Source organism: Bidens hawaiensis, unplaced genomic scaffold, assembly GCF_021521415.1.
Source record: "Bidens hawaiensis isolate Kalapana, Puna unplaced genomic scaffold, B.hawaiensis_p1.1 tig00014205_1, whole genome shotgun sequence".
Taxonomy (NCBI): Eukaryota; Viridiplantae; Streptophyta; class Magnoliopsida; order Asterales; family Asteraceae; genus Bidens; species Bidens hawaiensis.
Window position 1 is genome coordinate 501,374 of NW_027492223.1, and position 12,455 is coordinate 513,828.

Below are 12,455 nucleotides of genomic sequence, written 5' to 3' on the forward strand. Positions count from 1 at the left end.
TATGATATCTTAATATTTCTAATCTTATGCTCAATGGAAGAATTTGTAATCACCTCGATTGTTATGCTTAATGAAGAATTAGTTATTCATCGATGCATGGAAATTGTAGAATGTTTTATTATAAGTTTAGTCTTCTTTACCTAAAGCTTTCATGATTATCTAAATACAAATTTGGATATGAAGTTTATGTTTTAGGTTTGTCGATATCGTATATGTTTTATTAGACTACTATACTCATGTTTTTTTTTAAACTAGAGGTCGGCAAAAGAATTGGTTTCAACCCGAACCAATTTAGGGTTTGAAACCAGTTTGTTTTAATGTGTACTCCAAACCTTTCCAACTTAATACAAAAGTTTAATGGGAAGAATAGGCCATATTTCACTTGGCATGTTTATATCATGCAAAATTAGATATTTCTCTAGACAAATGACTATCATACAAAGGGAGAAACCGAAGCATGCAAATTTAAATTTTACTTTGTTCAATAATATGAAGAATTGTTTCCTTTAGTCACAATAATGCCTTCATAACTTGCTAAGGGTATATTATTTGATCATCCCAAAGATCATTGTCCACCCCGTTAGTAAAATGGAAAATCCTCAAAATTTTCAATGGACATGATGATTTCAACAAAATGCTCATTTGACTAAAACTTTTTAAAAATGTTTATTTAAAATACCATCGGCCCGTCAAACATTTTCGGGGAAAAATTGGGTCAAACAAGTCTTTTGTTGTCATCAATAATTAAAACAGATATTTTTAGAATTTTCTTGTTAGACTATGTATTGTGACATAACTAGCCATAACTATTTATCACGCCATGTCACAAATATGTAGGTAGTGGGGCAATAATTGGCCATATGTTAATTTAAGCGTTGTGAGATAACTAAGCCTAAATAGATTTATTTAAAAGGAAATAAGATTGGTTATTAGTGGGGTAGGCCCACCTTTATTGTGATAGTGCGTTTATCACCATCGTGCATGAGGGGGGAAACTACTCTGGTACCTGAATAACGGTTGTGGTGTTGTGGTATGGCGCCAGAATAGCGGGTGATATGGCTGGTATTGCGCTTGAATTGCATATCACAACACACAACCTTAGTAAATCTTTTTTTATTTCTAGAACTAATCCACTTTGCTATTTATGTCTCACCATTAAAGATGATGCTCTTTCTTAAGAGTAATAACCGTTAATGTGAACCCCATGACATAGGTTATTTTTCAATCGTCGTGCTTCATTTATCCATCGTCAATCACTATTCTCTGTCTAATTCTTCATCGTTCATATTTCATCGTTCGTATTGGTTTTTGTCTCAACTCATCTACGTTATCCTTATGTTAACATTTCTATAACTTTTTATTGCTTGATTATTATGTGTTATATTTTATTGAAGAACTCGTGTAGTACACAGGTCTTAAACTAGTTCTCTATAAAGAACTAAAGTCGTTTAAATAATTTAGGATCTAAATAGAAGTTAAACGTCTTCCTAGTCCCATATTAGCATTAATTTAAAGATGATTGAAGTTGCTATGCTTTTGACAATGGCAGTGACGTTTAGTATTTTACTTTTTTCTATAAGTTATTACTATTATGACATGTTTGGTAAATATATTGTGAGAGATTTTGAGCAAAAAGCGAAAAAAGCTTAAGCTCATACTATATAAAACCAATATTACGTTCGTATTATTTATTCCAACTTTATCAGAAAAATAAATCTTTTTTTCAAATTTTAGTAATTTTTTGATATTTCGATTAGTGTGTGTTTGTTTTTTAAACTATTCATTATTATTATATTTGAGTTCTTGGTTCGCTTTAATATTATTCAGTTATTGTGTGTTGTCATTCGAGATTGTATCTAAAATATGTTATTGAGCAAGACATCTTATCTATGGTTGGACCATGACATCGATCGTGATCTTGTTATTTGGCACTTAATAACTTGATTGTACCATCGACCATGATCATACTTGATAGTTTCTTGCATGTGCAACACTGAGACGTAGTCTTGACGGTTAGTCCACAATCAAACATGCATTGCTCGTGGTTTGAATTCGTAGGTTATGAAGGTGATTTTTATGGCTTGTTTGGTTATTTGCCAGACTTTTATCTTCGTATTATTTTTTAAATATCAAAATTTTCACATAAAATCCACCTAACCTTGTATTTGCAAATTTTAAACCTTCACCTCACATTTAAAGAGACGAAACATCATATTCGTAGATAACCAGGTTATGTGTATCTTTGCAGGAATTGACTTTAAGGTTTTAAAGATAGAGAATTCTAAGAATCTAAGACCATGTGTAGTGGTAACTAAGCTCATAGGAGTGTTTTGCAACAAATGACATCCCGGTAAGTAATGAGGAGTTTTGCAAATTTTGTAAAAATTGATGTAATGAAAAAAATGCTCAAAGCCTCCTGCAATCATTACATTTTGTCTCCATTCTCTCTTCCAACTCTCAGCCATTGCAAAACTTGGCTCACAACGGGAATTTAGTAGGGGGGGGGGGTTATTTTTGGAGCTCGTTTTCCTCGTATAACGATGTCATTACGGGTAGTCTAAATTCTAAATATTAAAAAGTGAGTGTTAAAATAGTTAATTAATGAATGGATATTCATATCTCTTTTATTACTTGCTAAATACGGAGTAAATGATTAAGTTAAAGCTTTTTTTAGCAGGATTGGCTTTGCTGTTCAAAATGGGGTTGCGGCGCAGCTTGTTGCCTGTTTGCCTGCCACTTTATTGTAATCGTTTTATAGTAAATTATATAAAACTTCGATTTGATTTAAAAAAAAAAAAAAGCTTTTTTTTTTCTTTTTTTCTTTTTTGTAAATTTGTTTAAAATCAATACTTAATTTAATATTAATATATACATGTTTTTTATAACTAATATTATTAATTTATATTATCTTCTCTTTGTTGTCACTTCACACATCCAACAATAGAATAGACACAAGGACCTATCAACAAACACATCAATTTCCTTGCACATTCAAATGTTGATAGTCATCATGGATTTTATTAATATAGTCTATTAATCACACATATAAATAGGAAATTTAATTTATCAAAAAGTACTCTCTGGTCCACGAAAACGGATACTTCTCCTTGACATATAGTTGTTTTTTATGAAACATAAATATTTATTTTGATCTAACTATGAATAGACGGTAAATTTCGAAATTTAACCCCTAAAAAAACAAAAATCACAAGACTATAGGTATATTAACACATCAACAAATTCATGTTTTTTTATATCAAATCAACTTACAAATTGCTCAATAAAATAGTATCGTAACAGATATATAAACCAGCTGATATGTATAAAGTTATTGGTATTATATGTCGCGTATGATTGTTTGACATATAAGTGACTATGTTTATACGGGGACTATTGTGGATAGCCTGTTTTATTATGAAATTGCTATCAATAATGAAAACTGATTGCTTTTTAGTTATAAGTGTGATATTAACATTATTATTTAAATCACAACTATCACTCATTTTCATAACTTTATCATAAAGTCTTTATCAAAAAACAAAAATATTATATTATTTTCTATCCAAAAAATTATTCATATTTTAATTTTTATATTAAACTATTAATCCTAAAAAGAAATAATAATAATTCATTTAAACCTATAAATATTCTCCCCATAACTAAAATATCCATTTAACAAGTGAGTTCGAGTTGAGTATGCGATAACTCAATAACAAGCTAGTAACAAAACAAGCTAAGCCAGCTCAATCCCAAATTTTAATCTGAATTAGAAACTTAGCTTGTATACAACACTCCACTCGAGTTGATAAATGACTTTGAATATTTATTTTTATAAAAGTTAATAATCTGAACTTATTAAAAAAAACCTAAAGTAATACAATACAAAACTACCAATATGCAAGAAAAAAAAGACTAATTTGTAGGAGGCAACGAACAGGTTACTTAAGTCAAATCAGCTGAAATACAACAAGTGATATATCTATCTCATCAATTTTCAACTTAAAATCAACATTGATACAAGTGAGTTTACTAATTTAGAACTTGGATAAGATTATATCTAAAAAAGTAATAAATATAGGTAAAGTAAATAAGGAAAAAGTAGAAAAAACAGGTGATGAATTGATGATGAAAGTTAAATTTAGAAACAAGTTTGACCAATACAAAGAAAGTCCCTTAGGGTAAGGGTAAGGTAACAATTATATATTTATGAATATTAATGTACAACCCAACAGTACAAACAAACAAACAATATAAAAGACAAAAACCCCAAATAATAGACCCCCTCTGTCTACCCAATTACAAGATTTTGCAGATATATCAATTAACAAACACCCACTGATTTATTATTATTATTATTATTAGATCAACTCAACACAACACAACACAACACACAGTCACACACCCTAAATTATTATTATTATTCCGTTCAATTCCCTTCCATCTTTGATCTCAAGATTCAGTCTTTTTCTTTCCAAAATGTCTGACGATGACGTCGCCGGAAAGCTGAGAAACTCGAATTCCGGCGGAGTCGCCGGCGCCGGAGACTATTTCACGGCATACCCAGATCAAGTTCTGGAGAACGTACTCGAAAACGTCTTGGTTTTCTTGAAATCTCGTCGTGATCGGAGCTCAGTCTCACTGGTGTCTAAATCTTGGTACCGTGCAGAAGCATACACCAGATCGGATCTGTTCATCGGAAACTGCTACGCGGTGGCTCCGCGCCGCGTGACGGACCGGTTCAAGCGGCTCCGGTCCGTGGCGTTGAAGGGTAAGCCGCGGTTTGCGGATTTTAGCCTGTTGCCGGCTGACTGGGGTGCGCACTTCACTCCATGGGTGTCTGCTATGGCCACTGCTTATCGTGCGCTTGAGAAGATCTATCTGAAACGTATGTCGATATCCGATGATGACCTGGCGGTTGTTGCTCACTCGTTTCCGAGGTTTAAGGAGCTTGTGCTTGTTTGCTGTGATGGGTTTGGTACTAGTGGTCTTGCTGTTATTGCTAGCGAGTGCAGGTAATTAGATCTGTAATTTATTCGGGTTTCGGATTTTAATTTGATGAATAATTTGTGGGTTTTGTTTAAAATTTGTTAATTGTGAAATAATTGTGAAAAATTAGGAATCTTCGGGTTCTTGAGCTGATTGATGACGATGTAACCGACGATGAGGTCGATTGGATATCGTGTTTTCCAACCGAGAGGACAACGAGTTTGGAGTCGTTGTGTTTCGATTGCGTGGAAGCGGATATTAATTTCGAGGCGTTGGAGAGACTAGTGGCGCGATCGCCATTGTTAAAGAAGCTTAAGTTGAATATGTTTGTGTCAATTGGGCAGCTTTACCAGTTGATTTTGAAAGCGCCGCAGTTGACTCATTTGGGGACGGGTTCGTTTAGCCCGTTGGCTGAAATGGTTCAGGTTGAGGATAATCAAGAACCCGATTATGCTTCTGCTTTTGCTGCGTGCAGATCGATTGTTTGTCTTTCGGGGTTTAGGGAAATTGCGCCTGAGTATCTTCCGAATATATATCCGCTTTGTGCGAATCTCACATCGTTGAATCTTAGCTATGCGAATATTGATGCGGACCAGTTGAAGCCTGTTATCCGCCACTGTCATAAATTACAGGTTTTTTGGGTATGTTTTATAACTTTCTTGATAAAAAGTAATAACTTTAGGTCTTAATATTCATACCATTGTTACAAATTACAGTTTTTTTTTTGGTGTAAGTTTTATATTTTTTTGACTCAAGTACAATGTTTAGGTAAACATTGTCATAAATTACAGGTTTTTTTGTCAGTAAATTTTGGTCCAAGTTCATTGCTTTATTGATTAAAATTCAAACTTTAGGTCTAAATGTTTATACAATCGTCATAGATTACAGGTTTTATGGGTAATTTCATAGCTTTCTTGATTCAAATTCAAACTTTAGGTCTAAATATTTATACAATTGTCACAAATTATAGGTTTTTTGTGTAAAGTTTATAACTTTCTTGATAAAAGTTCAAACTTCAGGTCTAAATATATACACAGTCATCATAAATCACAGGTTTTTTTTTTTACTTTCTTGATTTAAATTCAAACGTAACGTCTAAATATTTATACAAGTGTTCATAGTTTTCTTGATTCAAATTCTAATTTAGGTCTAAATATTTATACTAGTGTCATAAATTACAGGTTTTTAGGTAAATTGCATTGGTTTCTTGATACAAATTTTAACTTTAGGCCTAAATATATACAATGGTCATAAATTACATGTTTTTTTTGTGTAATTTTTATAACTTTGTTAATAAAAATTCAAACTTTATCTCTAAATATTTATGTACTGTATATCTTTTCATAGGCACTTGATTCAATCTGTGATGAAGGACTTCAAGCAGTAGCAGATACATGTAAAGATCTTCGCGAGCTTCGTGTATTTCCCGTAGACCCTCAAGAGCTCCCCGAGGGGCCCGTTTCCGAAGCGGGTCTTCTTGCAATTTCTTTAGGGTGTAGAAAACTGCAATCCATTCTTTACTTTTGTCAACAGATGACTAATGCAGCGGTTATAGCCATGTCCAAAAACTGCCCAGATCTTGTGGTGTTTCGTCTTTGTATAATAGGCCGGTATAGACCCGACCGAGCCACTGGTGAGCCCATGGATGAGGGGTTTGGAGCCATTGTCAAAAACTGCAAGAAACTCACTCGGTTAGCCGTGTCCGGTTTGCTCACGGATCGTGCCTTTAGTTACATCGGTCAATATGGTAAATTGGTGCGCACGTTATCCGTGGCATTTGCGGGTGATAGTGATAACGGGCTAAAATCCATGTTGGAGGGGTGCACGAATTTGCAAAAGCTCGAGATCAGAGATAGCCCGTTTGGGGATGCGGGTTTACAGGCAGGTTTGCACCATTTTTACAATATGAGGTTCGTTTGGTTGTCTTCGTGTCGAGTGACTCGACAAGGGTGTTTGGAGGTTGCTAGAAGATTGCCGAAGCTAGTGGTCGAGGTTTTTCGTCAAGATGAGGAGGAAGGAGGGGAGAGGGGCGATTTTGTAGACACTCTCTATATGTATAGGTCAGTCGATGGACCACGGCCCGATGCACCCCAATTTGTTAAGATTCTATGAATCTATACAAATTTTCAGTAGCTCTGTTACTGCTGATAATTTGTATCGTTTCAAGATTTGTTGGGCCTAAATGCAAGTTCGTCGTGTTTCATGTCATAAAGATTCGATCTTTCATGTTGGGACGGGAAAAAATGTGATCTTGATTTGTTAAATCAATCGAAAAGTGGATTCGGTATTGAGAGTTTGTCAAGTTTGTTTAAGAAGGGTGGACAATGATGATGAATTGATGATAGTATTCTTTAATTTGGGAGCTAAGAGATTTGAATCTTGCTTCATGTTGTATTCGGATGTAGATTTTAATAGAACTAGTACCTCTGAATGATTCATTCACATCTTCTTTTTGACATAATTTGTTTTTTTTTTTATGAAAAATGAACCCTTGAATTTATGATCAGTTGGAAAAAGGCTGAAATTGGTGGGGCTTGTATTGTATCAGAAGTGGTCAAGTCTAGTGCATTGTACAACTGTAAAAGTTAAGTTGGTTGATTAATTATTTTGGGTTGCTTTTAGATCATGGAAACATGTATCTTCATAAATGTGTTAAAATGCATGGATTTCAATACAGTGAATATGAATAGGGAAAATTCCTAAAATGTTCTACTAATAAAGAGAGTTTATTTTTGTCTTTGTAAATAAATATTTTTAAGAAATGTCCCATACAAAACACGTCTTTGACGATCTGTTTGGCCATCAAACGCGTCTTTCACAACTTGTTGATCTCCAACGCATCCTTCACGGCATGTTTTTGCCTCTTAGTTGTTCTTTTTGTTTTTCTTAATATTACATTATTAAAATTAATTGTACTCATATTTGTTTTTTAATAATATTTAATGTGTAAAGTTTCAAATACACTGTTGAGGCGTGATTCTTTTTATCTGTGTGTTGGCATATACTTTACATAAAACTGAGCTTGGTCAAATTTATTAAACATTTATTGAACATTTCGTTATAAATTTGACATGACTCGGTTTTAAGTAAATTTTATGACAATATGTTGATAAAAATTAACACGTCATTCAAAATTATATGTAACTTTATATATTAAGAGTTACAAAAGAAAAATCAAATATGAGTAAAATTAATTATAATAATGTAATATTAAAAAAAAGAAACAAAAATAAAACAAAAACAATAGTATCATATCTAGTAATATACTAGATGATATAGAAGTTGCTTTTATTGAAACATTACTTCTAAAACCACATATGAAGAAAAGTATATTAAAAACATAAATTGATTCCAATACAATCCAAACTAGATGTTAGATATAATTAGAAGTTGCCACATCACCATCAACGAGCATAAGAGGCATAGGAACAATAAGCCAAGCCAGTGGTGTCGATTAATTAGAAACCCCATTTATCCCCTCTAATACACAATATGTCGTTACTCCAAAGTTTATAGTGCACCTTACGGCAATGGTAAGTTGTGGGTACATAATGCCATCAACTTATAAAGTGAACAAGGGCCCCACGCCTCGGTTCAAGGGCATAATACTCGATGCCCGTTTAAAAGAGAGTGCATGCTACATCTTTACCATACCATATGCCTCCCCAACTAAAAGAGTGCACAATACGCCCGCATCCAAGGGCACAATGTGCTTACGGCTTTATGTGCCTATTCCATTATGTCTATTAGCAATACTATGCATATGTAGCATGTTTTCTTATGGTTCAAGCCACAGCTTAGCTTAGTGTGTAGTCGTGTTTGTTCATGTCAGATTTCAAGATATCAATAGTTTATTTTGTTAAAGTTTATCAATGCAAAACTAAAATCAAACGTTAATTTTGATATATTGCATTTTGTAAAGCTTGTCACGTCACGTTAAGGCCTCACTCATTTAACATTTTGTTGTGGTTTAAAGCCCCGCCGCTTTAGCATTTAGTCCCCACCATGTGTTGAAGCCCCTCATTTGCCGGCTGCCGCTCGATAATATGTTGAAGCCCCTCCCTTACAGGGATGGCATTGGGTGAGGTTTGGGACTAGTTTAGATATTCCCAAAACCATACCCGATTATTAAAACTTGTCCCAAACTAATCGGGTATTTATCGGATTAATATACGTCGTTTTCGGGGATACCCATAAGGTTTTGATAAAATATAATTAATCGATTACAAACAATGATGACCATAAAATGTCGCATAATAAGTTTCATAAGCAAGTTTTGATATATAAGTATTTCTCCAAAGTTCCACGTTAAAGAAAGAAAAAAAACATATCAACCAAAAAAAGGCTATAATAAAAAAGGGGTCCTCCTAACCACACCTCACACCCCACAAGACGCAACGTTTAGCCCCAAACGGGACGGTTTATTCGACGTGACTGATTTGACGACGTCTACGGATGATTTGATTGGCGCAGTCTGTCGTTGTCCACTACTACGCCGCGTTTAGCCCTTAACAGTGCGTTTACACCCCTCAATTATTTAGCTTGATTCCCAGACTTGTGGTGGTGGTATATATTAGCATGCAGCGGTGGTGGTATTATTAGCATGCAAACATAAATTTAGGATACGTTACATACAAAGTGTCCAAATTCCCAACTCAAGAAAATGTCTTGGATGTTTGACGGTTATTTTCCGAGCCCGCCGAGGACAAACGACGAGGCAAGTATTCCGGATTTGAATCTTGCGCCGCCGGGGTTTGTAGATTATGACGTGGGGGAGGCGTTACCAAATTTGAACCAGGTATCGTCACATGTTTATTTGGGTTACCCGTCGTCATTAATTTCTGAAAGTAGATTTGTTAACAATATATATTGTTAGGAATATTTTGTGCACGACCAACCGGATCGGTATTTGGCGCCTAACAGCACTTCGTACTGGTCACATCATGAACATGATTACGGTCATCCGTCATACCATTTATCAGGAGACCCGCATTACGTTGCCCAGCCTTTGTAACATTTTAACACCGAGGAGTCGTATTCATGTAGTCAACGTTCGTACCCATTACCAGTAGGTGATGTGTATCGGTCACAACCAGAACCGGACCATATTGTTGAAACCCCCCACGAGAATGTTGATGAAGATTACGGCAGACATAATTCTGACGACGCTGGGATAATTACATTCGCGAGACTAGGGTGTCATATAAAACGGATATCATACGAGCCAATTTGTTTTGTTTAATGAAAATATTTTGTAATTAGTAGTTGGCTTGAACTTGTTTTAAATTTGAGGTTAATACTGTTTCAGTTATTTTCTTCCCGTGAGGAGCTGGAGGAGTGGGCGAAGAAAAGAGGTCGGGAGCATGGGTGTGTTGTTGTTGTCCAGCGGTCTAGGCCAAGAGCCGTGGATCTTGGATGCAATCGCGGCGGCGAACCAAAACTCACCGCCACAATCAGGCGTACAAGCAGTATAAAGAAGGGCTGTCCGTTTAAGCTAAAAGGAAGGCACAACCGTGTTGGTAATTTTTGGAAGCTTGAGGTCGTAAACGAGACGCTCAACCATGACCCGTTCGTCTTTAAGGAGGGTCACGCGTATCTAAGGAGGATGACCGGCGAGATGGTTGATATGGTTGCGAGGTTACACGCGGATGGCGTGAAGACATCAAAAATACCTCCACTGTTACGCAGACAGTTTCTCGAAGCCTGCGTTATTGACAAGGACATGCACAATCTTATAGAGAGCTGGAGAAGAGAAAATACAGTTGGCGACACCCCAATGCAGGTTCACGTTTTTGAATTTGATTTGTTGCAATGGATGTTCAAAAAACTATATTAACGTCAAATAAAACCGGTTGCAGGTATTTGAAATCTTCCTGATTAATAACGGGTTCGTTTATCACACACGGGAGAACCCTGCCACAAACCGAGTAGAGGACGTATTCTTTTGTCATGACACGTCGCATAAAATGTGGCGTGCGTTCCCCCATTTGCTGCTGATTGACACCACTTACAACACAAACATGTACAAGTGGCCGTTCGTTCAGTTTATTGGCGTGACGTCGACGTCGAAGTCGTTCTGTATCGCGCACGCGGTTCTACTTAGGGAACGCCAGACGGATTTCACATGGGCCCTCGAGCACCTGAAAGGTATGCTCAAGGATTCTATTAAGCCGCGCGTCATAGTCACCGACAGAGAATCGGCCCTGATGAATTCTTGTAAACAAGTATTCCCGAATGCTACCAGAAACCTGTGCCGGTGGCACATACGTGAGAATATAAAGAAAAAGTGGAAGGGTATATATGACAGCGAGGCAAGAGAAGATTTCGCTCTATTATGGACGGTCTTGTGTGAGTCTTTCACGTTCGATGAATACGAATATAACTGCCTAAAGTTGCAAGAAATGTTATACAAAATTGGTAAAGAAAGTAAGTCGTTCGGATTAATAATATACAATAAGTGTTAACCTAGTAGTACATTTCATAAGTTTATTTTTGTTTCGTTTTCAGAGGTATGGGACTATATCCATGATAGCTGGCTGTCACGAGACAAGGAAAAGTTTGTATCTTGCTGGATGGCCGATCGGTTAAACTTCGGCGAGAGTACAACAAACCGAGTCGAGAGTCAGCACGCTAACTTGAAAAGGCACCTTAACGGGGCCAACAACACACTCCACGCACTTGCGGCTTATACCCTTGAGCTTATAGAAGCCCAGAAGATTGAAATCGGAGCAACATTTGAAAAATCCCGGATTACGTTGAAGAGAGACCATAACTTTCAGGTTTTTTACAGGCTACATTATAAAGTGTCGATTAAGGCTCTTACACTACTAGAAAAGGAGTACGGAAAGCTTGACAAGATGATCGAGTCGGGACATATGTGCCGGCACCAGTTGCGAACGTCTATGGGTTGCCGTGTGCTTGTGAGGTGGAGCGTCACCTTGATACTTTGGTACCTATTCCACTAAAATCGATAGACCCGTTCTGGAGGTAGCTTGACTTCGATCCAGTGGTCCCACAGGTAGAAGGAGAAGAATTCGAGGCAGAAATGGAAGAGCTTAAACAGACGGTTTTGATACGTAAAGATCGAAAACAGAAAAGAAGTATTTTATCGAAGATTTGGTCCGTTCTTCCCGGCAACTCAAATAAAAAAGAGCCAGAGAAACGGGAGGACCCTCGCGGGCGCCCAAACCTAAACCAGCAAACAAAAAAGGTCGAGGCCGCCAGGCACAGCTCGTATATCCCTTCCTCGTACCCCACTTCGTCCTCACAGAACACTGACCAAACCCCCTCATTCTTGGAGCGTTCGCGGTCTCAGTCCCATTCACAGCTTAAGACGCCCCCTCCTAAACCTTCAAAACGGTCGACTAAGAAAAAGGAGACTGGAGCTGCCATAGATTTTCCTTTAGCTGTTTATCCGGAAGATGTTGCAGCGGTAAATCGGTATAAGGGCCTTGTTCCAAGCTGGAGTT

The 12,455-nt window shown here is 36.4% G+C and overlaps 2 protein-coding genes across 2 annotated transcripts; both read left to right on the forward strand.

Annotated features, from left to right (window-relative positions):
• The first annotated feature begins 4,255 nt into the window (after window positions 1-4,255).
• On the forward strand, window positions 4,256-7,613 carry LOC143546111 (transport inhibitor response 1-like protein). Its single transcript, XM_077037847.1, has 3 exons — window positions 4,256-5,012; window positions 5,117-5,627; window positions 6,334-7,613. The coding sequence occupies exons 1-3, from the start codon at window positions 4,477-4,479 to the stop codon at window positions 7,096-7,098; spliced, it is 1,812 nt and encodes a 603-aa protein (XP_076893962.1). The 5' UTR covers window positions 4,256-4,476; the 3' UTR covers window positions 7,099-7,613.
• A 2,036-nt stretch (window positions 7,614-9,649) lies between these two features.
• Window positions 9,650-11,951, forward strand: LOC143546098 (protein FAR1-RELATED SEQUENCE 5-like). The gene is made up of 4 exons (XM_077037837.1): window positions 9,650-9,784; window positions 10,295-10,768; window positions 10,845-11,412; window positions 11,494-11,951. Exons 1-4 carry the CDS (start codon window positions 9,650-9,652, stop codon window positions 11,949-11,951), a joined length of 1,635 nt encoding a protein of 544 aa, XP_076893952.1.
• Window positions 11,952-12,455: the final 504 nt, after the last annotated feature.